The following is a 15,065-nucleotide window of genomic DNA, read 5'->3' as shown; positions in this document are numbered from 1 at the left end:
AGGTTAACAGTAAAGTGAATTTACCCTGTGTTTCTCCAGCATTCCATAAAAATAAGTAGTAAGAACTTTAAATTAGTTTGTATGACATCATATGTTCTCCCATCCAAGTACTAACCAGGCCCGACCCTGCTTAGCTTAAGATCAGATGAGATCAGGCACATTCAGGATGGTATGGCTGTAGATAACATCACATTTTCTATGTAACTTTTTTTCAGATAGGCTCTCACTATGTAGTCCAAGCTGGCCTTGAACTCACCACGTAGACCAGGCTAGCCTTCAACTCAGGGTAATCCTCCTGCCTCAGCCTCCTAAACTTGGGGATCACAGGTACATGCCGCCATGCCCAGCTTCTGTGTAACTTTTTTAATGGACATTTTTGCCTTATACAAAGCGCACATACATGGCATACTCCCATCACTTGACTCCAAACGTTATCTGTAGCCACCTGAGAGAGGCTGCAAAGGAAAGAGGCAGCAGGTATGGAGGAAGCAGAAGGGCAGACTGGAGGCCCAAAGCCTGGAGTTCAAAGGTGAGGGTCCCCTAGTGACAAAGGGGTGCACGCAGGTGTCATAGTAGAGCAGTGACGGTCTGACCCCATGATTGTCGCCTGGCAGTGTCATGTCATCACCCCAGATCTGGCCTCAAGGGCACTGATTCGGGGCAGTCAAGGTCTGAGATACTGCAACTGGCTCACTTGAACGCTTGAAACTTTTATTTCCACCCAATTGATAGAAGCCTTCTAACCCATATCACACACCTTTCTGCTTCCCTAAGGAGAGAGGTGCACGGAACATTCAGCTTTTTCCTAATGGCTTAAAGGCATTACCATGGACGGCAGTTTCGTGTTGACCTTGAAAGTGATTGCGCCTCTGGGGACTACTGAGATTACTTTACGTCCACACTGCAGAGGCAGATGGTATTTGATTTTTTTATTTCCCAGTTATTTTAATAAGATAAGGTGATGGTGAAAGGGACCATTGCTTCTCTCCTGCCAACTTCCCACTCACCATCTCCGACTGTGAGGTCCACCTCTGCTGCGTCTCAGTGTGTCTTCGTCTCAGACATTAAACACCTGTGAAGCCATTAAACACCTGCGTCTCCCGCAAGAATAAACTGGCTGTGAGCGACAGCCCAAGGGCTCGTGCCTGAGTCAAGTGCATGGATTTCACAATGTCTATTTCGTGTCTCCAGAGGGTCTTCGATGGCTCACTTTTTAGTTCTTAGCTGAGTCCCAGACAGCTGAAACTTCTGAGTGGGCATCTATCGCTTCCGTGTTGCTCTCTTCAAGACAGAAGCTAAGAGATGATCTTGGCACTTCCCACCAATACTAAGGCAAGACAGAAGAAATGGGTAATAAGCAGCCTCGAAATACACACATCACAGTTAATCACCCCACAAGTGTTTAATGGCAGAAGAAAACAAGAACAGAAATGGTAGCTTTTAGAAGTATATTTTATTCAAAAGAAATACGTCTAACAACTTCACTTTAAAGAAGAAAACATTCAACGACATGAAGATCAGTAACTTTAGGAGCAAAAAGATGCTCCTCTGATGACACGGATGAAAGGTGCTTCCCCAGATGAGGTATGGAAGCATCAGCCTGGCACACGGAGAAGCGAGCCAGCCCAAGAGCTTCCGCCGCCCTGGCCTCTGCTGAAGTCTTCTCCTCCACAAGGCGCTGGTACACGGGGCCAGAATAGTGGGAAAGTTTCTGAGCTGCAAGGTAAAGACGGCACTGCAGTGAAATCTGGGAAGCTTTTTTTCAAATTCAACTTTCCTCACTGTTATATAATTTATATAAATCAAACACAGAGTTGGTAAATACACAACATTTAAGATCCTCTTTTGGAAATGAGTTTTGACCAGTGCTTATGTTTTGGAACCCATGCCGCTCTCAGGATATAGGATATATCCATCATTCCAGAAAGTTCTTTCATGGATGTCCTAATCACTCACAGATGCCCCTACCCTAGAGGCAACCGTGTTGGTTCCTTTCTCCGTGTTTTATTTTCCTTTTTTTTTTTGGTTTTTCTCCGGTACCGGGAACCGAACTCACGACCTTGCGCTTGCCAGGCAGGCGCTTTGCCGCTGAGCTAAATCCCCAGCCCTTATTTTCCTGTTTTAGAACTTTATAGGAATACAATCACACAGTAGGTATTTTTTCGTGTGTGACCTCACACTCTGTTTCATGTTTTCAAGAGTCATCCAAGTTGTGTGAATGAATGGGTCACTCCTTTCTATTATGGAGATGTATTGCATGCTTTATACTGTAATTTATGCATCCTTTCTCTAATTAAGGGACATTTGTACTGTTTCCAGTTAGGGGCTATTATTATCAAAGCTGTTAAGCCTTTTGGTGTATGTCTATTTTCATTTCTCTTGGGTAAAACCCTAGAAGTAGGATTTTTTTGGTCATTGATAGGTCTGTTTTACTTTATGTAAAAGTGTTAGACCAATTTCCAAACTGGCTGCACCATTTTATGTTCCCACTAAAAAGGAATGGGAATCCTTACCAACACCAGTGTTGTTCATTTTTAAATTTTAGCCATTTTAGCAAGTATCTCAATTTGGTTTTAATTTTGATTACTCTAATTCTAAGGCTCTTACTTTTCCATGTGCTTATTGGCCATTTACCTCTGTTCCTTTGTGAAGTGCTTAGTTTTAGTCCTGAGTTGTAAGAATTGCTAGGATATGCTGGCCATAAATCCTTTGATATACGTGTGGCAAATACTTTTCTCTAGTCTATGAGTGATGTATTTCTTCTTTTTCTTAATAGTAGCTTTTAAGGAGCAGAAATGTTTTGTTTAGCTCAGTTTAGTTTAGCTTAGTTTAGTTTAGTTGGTGGTGCAGCTCTGAGCTTGTCTTAGCGTGCATGAGGCCCTAGGTTCAAACCCTAGGATCAATTTTTTGAAATTAGTTTTTAACTTTGATGACATCCATTTAGTACTTTTGGGTCATTCCAATTACCTTAATGCACAGCCAGGGTTGAGACCCTGCATGAAAAGGAAATAGGAGTTGAAAAATAGAGGGTACTACACAACAGAAGTCTGAAACTATAGTAAGGCAGAATCCCAATACACACAAGCAAAGTACATAAAAGTCCCCTGTCCATGTGGGGACATTTCAGTGCATAGATAGAGAGATGAGCATGTGAGGGTAGGATGCTGTGCTGCTGGTACAGCTCTGACTCTAGCCTGGGCATTGTTCACATAGCACAATACAGACCTGTACACTTGTACTCAGGACAAAAAGATGAACAAAGGAAGGCCATGGCCAGGGGTCGCTGGTGGAACAAGTTTACCTGCCCTCGCCACCTGGAAACAGAATCTCCAATACCTGGAAGGCAGAATGCACAGTGTCAGGAGGGAACTGAGCTAAAGATGGGTGGAGAGATGGTCAGGAATCTCGGTGCACTCTAAATGACTCGGGGTCTCCAGGCCCCATGTATAGCCCAGTGAATGGGAAGACCTCGCAGAAGGAATTGAAGAATCACACTGTAGTCTTGAAAAATGATGGGGCAAGGGATAGTCCTAGAAAATCCAAGATGAGAAAGTGTTCTAAGTTTCACACATGGGGCACCTGCCTCGGAACCTTGAATCCACCCTACCCAGAAAGAGCAGCTTCAACTGCAAATGCAGCAGATGTGACTGTCTCTCCAGGATAAATCCTGCGAACACTGCCCTAGCCCAGCCCTGCTCCATGGCACTGTTAGCTTCTCCTACATCAGCCACCGTGAGATGACAGTGGCTCGGGCAATAACAGAGCAGTACAGAGAAATGGGCAATTTTTACAACTATTAGAGACAGAAATAGAGGAGGTAGAAATGATAGGGCCTGGTACATGAATTGGTTATGGGGAAACTGAGGGAAAGGAGGGCTCTAGGACACCAGGCTTCCGGTTGGGTTGCTGGATGGTTAGTGCCACTTGTGAGACAAATGACTGAAGCACAGTGTAGGTTAAGGACTGAGAATTTGGCATCAGACGGCACTGGCTGTGGGGACTGGACAGGTCCTGTCCCTGCACTGGGCTGTGGTCTTCTCACCTCAACTCTGGCAGGATAACGGCTCCATGAAGTTCCTGCATGAGTTGATCTAAAAGATGTCACTCTAGCACAGGCACATAATCCATGCTCTGTAAACTCAGTCCACCCACATGCAGAGGACAACCTGGTGGTATGACCTAGAAGCATGAAGAGGTCCTAGAAGGAAAGAGTAGCTATCTTCTGGAGTTTGAAAGGCTGATATGGGAAGGACACATTTTTTTCTGTGTTGCTCTAAAAGACCTAACTGAGACGAACAGGTAGAAACTTCTGTGGTGGAAACACTGTACATTCACCACAAGGAAGGATGTCTCATCTCAGGCCTCTCATGGGGAGTAGTAAGCTCCCCATAGCTGGAGGCATCCCAGGGGAGGACATAACCACCTGCCAGAGATGACAGTCAAGGAAGTCCCACCTTGGGAGCTCAGGAGCTGGGAGCTGGGCATTCGGTGGTTCTGAAATCAGACTAGTCATCTGAAACACAGGAAAGCTTTTCAAACTGCAGGTTTCATGGCCACACAAGTCCCAAGGAGTCGGAATGGGCATAGGGGCAAGAATATGTATTTTAGGAAAGTCTCCCAAGGGATTCCTGCTGAGAGGGCAGGCTTGGAAGCCACTGGGTCATGAGCTCTCCTTTTTCTTGGGTTTAAGAGTCTATGTTGAGCTGACTTCTCTAAAGGAAGCTGGTGTCAGGGAGAGCTAGATCGTCTTTATAGCAAACAGAGAAGGGGGAAGGGTGTGAGCAGGTGGGTGGGGCCCCCGCGCCTCTGTGAGGTACAGACTCCTCCTGCAAGCAACAGTGTGGACCCTGGGACCGTACTGTGTTCTCATGAAGGAAGTGCTGACTATGTCAATTTTCTACAAACAGCCAGAACACATTTTCCTTGAGAACTGAAGTCACAAACAATCCATCCCCAGCAGAAGCATATGACCTATTCTATTTTTCCATAAGCTTGGTGTGAAGTCAAGGCTGGAGACATAGGCGGATGTCAAGATGTCATGGCCAGGGAAGGGAACAGAGGAGGGATGCGGCCTTTGTTACTTTTTAATTGGAAGATGTTATTTCAGGCAGGAAGACACTTTTAAAATGTCATTAAGTGTTTGTTGCTGATAAAAAGGTGAACAGGCAGGAAGCAGACCTAAAATGAGCCATCTTTAAAATTTAAGGAGGAGCAGCTCCTGGGAAGGGCATCGTAGTAAAGTACTAGTTATGATGACAAGCACTGCCCTAGTCTTCCTCACTGAGGAAGCGCTACTCATTACAATCTGATAGTGAGTTCTTCTCAGAGCAGTGTTTCCAACTTTGGTGCAGAAAAGAACACATAGGAAGCTGAGAATACAAACCAAATAGGTATAGCCCGATAAACAGGTCTCATGCGTATTTTTCACTACTGTTTGAGAAACTGATATAGATGCTGCTGAAATTAATGAGATACACAGTTATCTGAAAGCATTACTGAATCCACAGCAGCCTTTCAACACCATAAACTGCCGCAATCAATGGGTACCAAAGTACATATTCTATCACCTGGGTATTCACAAAGCTCTTCCTGCTAGAAAGGGTGAGAGCCGAGTCCGGCAGCTTAGGAAGGGCCTCTTTGCATTTATTTTCCTCCCATGCACTTTACAAATAGCTTTCCCTTCGCTCCTGTTGAGCTGGCTCTCAGGAGTAGACAGGAAATGAGATGGGAGTGCAGAGAGAGGCTGGAGAAGAGTGACGAGTAAGGTGGTGGAGTAGGGGAGACCCCCTTCCCACCAGGTGAAGACCCCCCCATCCCCTACCCCACCCCCCCCACTCCACCTCCGCACACAGAGCTCTCTGAGGCTGCTGACATAAGTGAAATAAAGTTCATTTAGAAAATAAACCAAAGGGGAAAAAATCCCTTTACTATCTGAAAAACTGAAGAATTATTGGGAGGAGGGACTGCCTGAATTATTCATTGCTTCAAAAAGTAATTATTGATTTCCTACGATGCGCCCTCAAGCAGTTTACAAGACAGCGGAGGCTGCCAGCAGCAAAGGGATGGGGAAGGGAAGTTATGTGCCCGAAAAGTTAAACACGGTCACTTATTGGCCCCTATTAATGTAGAGCGTGTACAATTTATAAACCTATTTCAGATGATGAATTCGGGGCTGGCAAGTACTGAAAATGATACACCCACATCATGCTGGTCGTGGGAAATTGGTACAGTCCTCTGCCAGGCACTCTGACAGTGCATTTAAGAGTCCTAGAATGTTCATGTCCTTAACCCGGTAACTTATGGGAATTTTATTTTAAGGAAATAAGTCAAAGGAAGTTAGAAGTTATACATGGAAATGTTGTCACTGGTTGCAGTTTGTAACACTGAAAGCCTGGAAGTCATAAGAAGGCTTAACAATAGAGGAATATTAAAGGAAATTATATTAAGGCTATTCAGTGAAATATTATGCAGTCATTAAAACATCCATAATGAACTACAGATACATACCAAGTGCAGAATACAAAGTACTGAATGAAAAAAAAAAATAGAGTATAAGATCAGGTCTATGCCATAGTGGTTGCTGAATAAAAATATATTACACATATTGCCTCTGAATAAGCACCAAATCAAAACATGGACAAAACCCTTTTTGTTACTAGAACTTGTAGTTGAATTTTACCTGCTTTTATTTTAGAGTCTCTTTACATCATTTATAAAGCTGGATACACAGAAGAAAGTCTGACCCAGAGTGCAGAAAGGATTGGATGGGGTAATCACTCCATCTAAATGTGCCCTCCCCTGTGTTCCGAGGTTATCTTCCAACCTGCCCTCCGAAGGAGAACAGAACTGAACTTAGCAAGACACCCCAGCGTGAGGACTTTCACACAAGTAAGGCACCACATCTCCCTTCCAGCCTGGAAGGAGATGCAAAGACAGGGTTGGGGTCAAAACAGTGCCTGGAGGCTCCCGTGGTCTGCCCAAGATCACACACAGCTGGTCACCTGTGGAGCTCGTTTTCAAACCCTGGCTGACCCAATTCCAAAAGCCCCCTCCTGGCCTCCAGCCTGGGAGAAGATACAAAGGTTCTGTCCACAAGGAGGGTCAAGTCAGTGTGCACGGAGCTCATCAGCCTGTTTGGCATTTGAGTTTTAGGCTTGCAAACCTGGCTGCACATTCAAATCATCTGGGGTGGCTTTTAAACTTCGTGATGCCTGGGCCTCCCCTGCAGACTGATTTTGTTGATCGTGGGTGTAGCTAAGACAGGCATATGGCACCAGACACTGCTGGTGATCCTCTCTGCAATCAGCCCTGGGAGCCACTGGGTTAGGCTCTTTGCATATCCAGCCATTATCCTGGAAACCTTTTGGCTGTCCAACAGTGAGTTAGAACAACACTCACACTTTCCATTTTTTTATTGTGGCAAAATTCACGTAAAAGTGACTGGTTTAGCCACATTGAAGTATACAAGTCAGTGGTACAAAGTACATTTACATCGCTGTACAACCACCACCAATATCTAGTTCTAGAATATGTTTATCACTCCAAAGGGAAGCCTAATAACCAGTCATTCAACATTCCTCCCCTGCCCCCAGTTCTTGGCAACCATTAACGTGCTGTCTTTGAGTTTGTCTATTCTGGACAAATCACACCAGATTCACGTACTTTGTGGCCTTTTGTGACTGGTTTCTTTCATGTAGCCTAAGGTTTTTAAGGTTGATCCACATTGTAGGTATATCAGATTTTGTTTCCTTTTAATGGGTGAGTAATATTCCATTGTATGACTATAACACAATTTGTTTAGCCATGCATCAGTCAATGAACATGTGGGTTGTTTCCACTTTTTTGACTTCCCTTAAATCTGAAGTTTCTTTTCAGAAAGTCCTAAAGAGGGCAAGTTTTAGAAGTTAACAATGGGAGCGTGGAGTAGACCTGTGCTTCTCCAAGTGATACCACTTTGGTCTTGTTAGCAATGCACATTCTCCTGCCCAGGCCCAGATTTACTGAGTCAGAAATTATAGAGGGGGGCCAGCACCCTGTGTTCTAACAGGTCCTTCAGCAGACTCATGCAGGCTCCAGTTTGAGAAGCACTGATGTAGCTGACATCAGCGTGGGGTCCACCACAAGACGTATCTGCTGCCTTCTCCAAGGTCACAACTACCCACACTGCAGACAAAGCCCTTCCGGGTCAGAGTGGCCTTTGGCCATGGCCACCTCCTCTGTGGTGCCTAACCACAGTGCCATCTGTCAGGATCCAAGATGCTCATGCCCCTGAGTTCAGTTGGTGCCTGAGACACGGTTGGTTGACAGGACACCCTCATATCTTCGCCGCTCTCTGTAACAAACAAACACATGTAAGACAATAAGACTCATTGGAGGGCTGAATCCTGGCAGTTTACACTCTTGAGCGTCTCATCCATCAGGAACCACAAGCGACATTTCACTACCACAAGACCGTTGGCTGGAGCTCTTGGCCTGCTTTCTGCTCCTCTGCATGGGCCAGGACTCCTGCTCCCCCTCCAACCCGCTGGCCATGGTCGGGCCACCTTCGTGCCTTTGTTCAAGCTGTCTCTCCTCCCTGTGACACTCTTCTACTCACTACTCACTTGTCACACCCCACCCATCCCTCACACTCAGCCCAACCTCACCTCACTGAGGAGGCCAGCCGGGCCACCCTGGCCAAGTTGTTCCGCCTCTTTGCTTTTGTGCACCAATGTACCCTACTTAATCACTCTGTTTAGGGATCATTTTTATTATATGGTTATTTTGTTCTTATTTTATAACAATGAAATTGCCAACTATTCTGTAATTTCCAATACCCATGACATAGTGGGAAGGGGGGATGCTATGTAAAACCATGCCTGTAGCTGTAGCCACACATCAGAACACACATTATCTTGTGGGAAGAAACACACTGTGTGAGCTCTGGTGAGACTTCATGGAAAGAGCCGGGGATGGTGGCACATACCTGTAATCCCAGCACTTGGGAGGCTGAGACAGAAGGCTCACTGTAACCTCAAGGCCAGCCTGGGCTACAAAGTGGGTTCAAGGCCAGCCTGAACTGCATAGTAAAACCTTGTCTCAAAAAGACAAGAGAGAGAGAAAGAGAGAGAGAGACTTTATGGAAGAGAAAAGCAAGTTCTGAGCATAGCTTCGGAAATAAATGGGGAATGAGAGATGACCTAAATCCTGTTCTCTAGGAAAGTAAGTGGAATTTGAGGGCTACACAACTAGTTAGTTGAGATGACAACTCCTGGGGAAGAACAAAGCCCAAAAATATGCGGGAAGCCGGGGACTAAAGGGAGCAGGGCAGGCAGCTTAGGTAAGGGACCAGCCACCTGGCTTTCCCTATGGCCTGGGCCACGCTGTGTTCTCTGTGTGAGTGAAAGCAAGCTGTCCACAGTCTAAGGTATAACCAATACAAGAACTGAGGGGGACACGGGCAAGGGGTAGTGTGGTCACTCTCAGAACACTGACGACCTGGATCAGGAAACTGTGACCCCTCACAGAAGAGGTGATGGGACGCCACCAAGTGATCTGGATACCCAAGAACAGGATGAGCCCAAAGGCTGGCCGGCTCATCACCTAGCATCCACCAGGGATTGGTCCCAGGACCCACAGGATATAAAAATCTGGGGATGCTCAAGTGCCTTACATAAAATGATGTAATATTTGCATATAACCCATGTGCATCTTAACATGTGTTTTCGATCATCTCTAGATCCTTTATGATCCCCAACACAATGTAAATGCCATACACATGGTTCTTAGACTGTACTGTTTAGGGGATAAAGGGCAAAGGGCTATCTAGATATAGTACAGGTACAATATTCCCCCAAGCATTTTCATTGCACAGTTGATTGAATTCATGCATGTGGAAGCCATGGATACAGAGGGCTGTATGGATAAATGATTATCCAAGGTGTACCAGGCAGAGGCAGCTCCATGCTGTATACGGCCCTTCTAGAACATTCTGCTGGTACGCAAGTGTTTCTTGTCAGAGTTCAGAAGGTCCAACCATGAAACAGATGTGTGCTGACTATCCTATGAGTGCCATATATTCATTTTTAAAAATAGCCAGAGCAGAAACTTAACTGCCTTGATACTTTTGCAGACTAAAATTATGGCAAACTTGATATATGGAGAAGTCCAGGTTTTCAATCACCCATTTGTCTGCGCCCTGGAGCACACCGGCGTTGACCTTCTCAGATGAATCTTGGCCCTGCTCCCCTACCTGCCCACCTCTTCTGAGCCAGGTCCAGCTCCCTTTGGTTCTGGGGGCCTGTCCTGGGCTCCAAGCATGTCGAGTCTACCGTACCACACCTCAGCTGATGGGGTAAAACCCATGGCTCTACCCCTCTAGCTGCCCCCCCCACCCCGGTCATCTGCCCCTTAGGAACACATCACAGCTCACGCATTATCTTCCTGCCCAGGATTTGTCAAAGTTCAGCTGACCCAGGCATCCGTAGGAAGGACTGTCCCAGCCTTTTCACCCAACCAGAGCAAGAGGGGACAGGCTCCAGGGTTGCCTGCCTGAGTTTGAAGCCTGGCTAGGGAATATACAGTCGGTGACCTTGGGAATATATACTCTCTTAACTTTTCTGGGCCTCAGTTTACTTACCTATAACCCGAGCTGCCAATCTCATCAGAATGTTACAAGACTTGAATGAAGCAACACACACAGCAGGCTCTGCTCTCCCCCAGATAGCTCCACAAGCACAGCTCTGGTGACACAGCTTCAAGTCCTCGCCTTGTACTCCAGTCCTAGGGCTTTCAGGCGAATGGAGATTGCTGGATTTTGCTGGGGCTTGTCATCCTTTGCCTCTATTAAGGGAAGGTCAGGGGCACTTGTCACTGGGTTTATGCTAAAGAAGTCCTTGGGGACGCTGTTTACAATACTGCACGGTGACCTTCTCAGAAGGACTCCAGAGAGATCTGTCAGCCACCTTTCCACGGGCAGGGGCCTGTGCATAGTCCAGTTTCCTCTTACAAATACACGAAGCATCTAACAATTGGGGTTTTCTTGTCTCACCAGCTCTGAGAAAGTAAGGACAACTTTATGGCAGGAATTTCTGTACTGGTTTCACTCTTGCCCCATTTTATGGCTCTTCCCCTTGTTTTCCTCTGTTAAATCATACTCTGCCCCATTGAACGCATTATTAGTAATAGTAATAATCCACCAGGCACACAGCAGTCCAGGTTTGGGTTAGGTACTTTACATAAACTGCAGTAATGATCACCCCAACTCTATGAGGCAGACACCACCCCGACGGAGAGATAAAGAATCTGGTTGCAGGAAGAGGATGGGACTCGCCCGCAGGACCTGGGGAGGGCGGCAGGAACACTGGGACTGGAGCCATGTTGTCACATAACTGATGTGCTCTCCTAGTATATGAGCCATTACTGTGTACCTCATAAATCCTTTGAGGAACAAGGCGTAGAGCAAATACATTAATGATGTCTCCCCTGGCTAGTTCTCTTATGGACCTGGTGGCACTATGATGGTGGCGTCTGCTGCTTCATAACCCTGAAAGGGTCCCAGGACACCTTGACCAATGACCCCGGGATAAAATGAGGAAGAGACCAGAGAACAGCAAATGCACAGTGAATTCTGCTCCTGGGGCTAAAAACAAAATTTTGTGGTCATCAGCTGCCTTTCTTCATCCCTCAACACACACACACACACACACACACACACACACATACACACACACACACAAACATGGCCTCCTTCACTCCCTCCAGGCCCAGAAGCAGTGCCTGGACTGTGGGGCTAAGCACCTGTAGCACTGCCCTGTGCTTGCAAATAGGACCCAGCCCTACTTCTTCTTTGTGTGCCCCAGTCTTCTCATCTGTACAGTGGTGTCTTAGTCACTCTCCTCGTTGCTAGGATAATACCTGACACAATTTAGAGGAGGAGAGGTTTATCTTGGCTCATGGTTACAGCTCATGGTCGGGTGGCTCAAAGGTGCAAAGGTCATGATGGATGGGTCGGGGCAGAGGAAAAGCTGCTCACTCCATGGTCGCCAAGAAGCAGAGAGAGAAGGAGGAGCCGGGGAGGGAGATGACCCTCCTAGATGCCCCCCGAGTGATCTGCCTCCTGAGACCAGGCCCCACCTCCCACAGCACACTCAACTACAATTAACCAACTGATGAGCGCAGTGCCCAGTAATCCCAGCACCTTCCCAACACTCGGAGCTGGGGGCGGCGTCCCGGACCTAAGCACAGCAGATGGGCTCGGTGATAACACTAACCCTCCTCCTGGAGAGACAGGAGAGTGTGCTACTGAAGAGCACGGAGCTGAACAGTCTTGGTTGAATCCAGCCTTTCACACGCTCTTGAAAAGATTCTGAGTGAGTTACTTGACCTCTGGATCAGTTCTTCATCTGTAAATTGGAAAGATGGTAGCTACTACTGCAAAGGAATACAAGGCATAAAATAAAGTCATAGGTATCAAACCATTTAAATTACGCCTGACACAGAGTAAGCACCATATCCAGTGCTAACTATTACGATGATGATGATAATGATGATGATGATAATTACCATGCAAGGTGACTGACAATGGACGTGAGCTATTCTCCTCCCTGATTACCACACTCTGCAGAACCTGAGTCTCTTTCCCAGAGGGCCAGGGCAGGAACTCTGTGACTACCTCTTTGCACGGAAAATCCAGCCCAAATCCTCCCAGCCCTCCATCCTTGCCAAGCAAGAAGGAAGGGCCGGAGGAGGAAGACAGCGCAAACCATCCCAGGTACAGCAAGGCGGGAGGCCAGCCCAGGACCAACAGAACCACATTCTTTGACTTCCAACCTAAATGCACCCCAAGCTGAGCCCTAAGGTCCAAGTAGAGACAAACTAGCCGCAGGAACTAGTGACGGAGGACGTGGCTGTTCTGTACACCCACGGGAACGGCTGGAGACCCTCCTTTCCTCCAGCAGCGGAGGCCAGGCTGGCTCTCCAGGAGGGGCTGCCTACTTCGCTCCTGCTCTTCCTCCTGTGCCTCGGTCCCCTATCATGACACCTTTGGGCACTGAAAAGTGGCTCAGCAAATTAGAGATGAGGTCAGAAATAGAGTCAGGAATATTTATTAAGAAGAATTTCTGTAAAGAGAAAAAAAACCAGAGAAGTAGAAGCAGGTAGAATAAGAGAGGAGGAGTTCGTGGTTTCAGGTCAAGAACAAGTATGACAGAAAAAATAAAGCTAGGACTCAAGAAGCAGAAACTCATATCATGCTTGTTATTTAACTTTCATTTTTAAAGTTTTTTTAAAAATTTAACTGTTACTAAAAAAACCATAGAAGTTATATGTGTTAACGAGGTCCCATGTAGTGTTCAATGTGTGTATGCGCTGTGTACTATTTAAATCAGGTTCAAATATTTATCTCCTCAAATGCTCATCAATTCTTTGTTACTCAGCCTTTATTAAATGCTCATTGTATACACGCGCCACCTCAGTCTTTGAAGAAAAGGTAGATACTAGTGATCCTGATCAATTTATAGGTGAAGAAATGACAGTTTCCAGAGATGGAAGGCTTGCAGTCTTCTTACTGTGTCCAACGTGAATCAGGAAAGACTACAGAAGATTCAGAAAAGATTCATAAAAATAAAGAAGGGATCTGAAATTTTATTTCTTTTTGAGACAGGGTCTCGCTGTGCAGTTCAGGCTGGCCTTGAGCTCACTTTGTAGCCCAGGCTGGTCTCGAACTCACAACGATTCTCCTGCCTCCACCTCCCCAGTGCTGGGATTACAGGTGTGCGCCACTATGCCTGGCTAGGGATCTAAAATTTGAGATGTTGTCAAGAATTTTAAGACCTAGAATTGTTTAGCGTAGGAGTAGGGACAGTAAGTGGGGAGCGTTGAAATGACGCCATGGCCCCTTTTCTATCATCCTGGAACGTCTCTGGCTAAGGAAACCAATCCCACTCTCCATCCAAGAGGGGCTGCTCAAGTGTTCAGCCAATGAGCACCACCGTCCTCCACATCTCCCACAATGATTGCTTCAGTCGTGCAGTACAAGAACCAATTTGATTCAATGAGTCATTAAGTTATATTTTCTGAATTTCTTTCTGAGAAATGCCTGTTCCCTTCCATGGGAGTTCCCCCCAAAACGGGCCTCTGAGCCTGAATTAAGAAGCTTGTGGTTCTGAATGGCAATAACTGGTTGCCTTCAAATATACACTCTCCCTATCTTCCTGAGAATAAGAATAATTCAATTTCCAACTGGGCACATTTGAGCCCGACAAAGGATTCTAATTCCCACCCATTCGTACAGCTACCCTGCATGACTAAGTACCAGCCAACGAGTTGTAAGAGACAAGGATGTGTAGTACTTTCTGGGAGTCTCCTCAAAAGTGAGGAAGCAAGGTGTTCTCTGCCCCTTCCTTCTGCCTGGAATGCAAATGCAGGGGCTGGAACTCCCGCAGTCCTTTGGACCTTGGGGTGACCTGAAGATGCCCTAAAATGTTTAGCACCAAGTTAAACATGTAGGTCTAGAGAAGGTGAAACCACTATGCCAGCCCTGGACTGCCTGTCTCTGGATTTATTTTACATGGAAGAGAAATATACTTGTCTTGTTACAGCCACTATCATGATGTGTTTTCCATCACACAGACTAAACTCAATTCTGACAGATAGACCCAGACTTCTGCTGACAGCGATCTTCCAGCAACAAAGGAAGCCAGACTTGGGATAAAGCTGACACCATAGTAGCAGAGAAGAAGCAAAAAGAAACCAAGTCTCAGTTGGATATGATGACACCTGTAGGCTCAGCTACTCTAGAGGCTGAAGCAGGAGGATTGCTTGAGCCCAGGAGTTCAGGACTGTATGGGGAACAAGGCAAGAATCTGTTGCTTTAGAATGAACAGAAAAGAAGGCAGGTTTTTCAATATATCGTGTAGCTACTGGATCAACCTTCTCCTAAAGCTGACTTTTTTGTGGGGTGTCATAATTTGGGGTTTTTTGCAAAGGGAACAATATAATACAGAACACATATTTTATAAGATTATTTATAATAGTCACCCAAAGAATCATATACAAGAGAGTGCAGGAAATCTGTCCACACACTA

The 15,065-nt window shown here is 46.1% G+C and overlaps 1 protein-coding gene across 2 annotated transcripts in view; it reads right to left on the bottom strand.

Moving 5' to 3' along the window:
* Nucleotides 1-677: 677 nt before the first annotated feature.
* The window catches only part of LOC102026952, a gene marked incomplete at its 5' end in the record, with an annotated part of 39,178 nt that continues 24,790 nt past the window's right edge, over nucleotides 678-15,065 (bottom strand). The window contains 2 exon segments of one of the 2 annotated variants that reach the window (XM_013510575.1): nucleotides 678-1,716; nucleotides 3,226-3,336. In XM_013510575.1, coding sequence (XP_013366029.1) covers nucleotides 1,487-1,716; nucleotides 3,226-3,336 — 341 coding nt within the window. 2 annotated transcript variants of the gene reach the window in all.

The sequence above is a fragment of the Chinchilla lanigera genome, unplaced genomic scaffold (genome assembly GCF_000276665.1).
Source record: "Chinchilla lanigera isolate Chin_1 unplaced genomic scaffold, ChiLan1.0 scaffold00009, whole genome shotgun sequence".
NCBI classification, from domain to species: Eukaryota; Metazoa; Chordata; class Mammalia; order Rodentia; family Chinchillidae; genus Chinchilla; species Chinchilla lanigera.
This window is presented reverse-complemented; position numbering and strand designations above follow the sequence as displayed.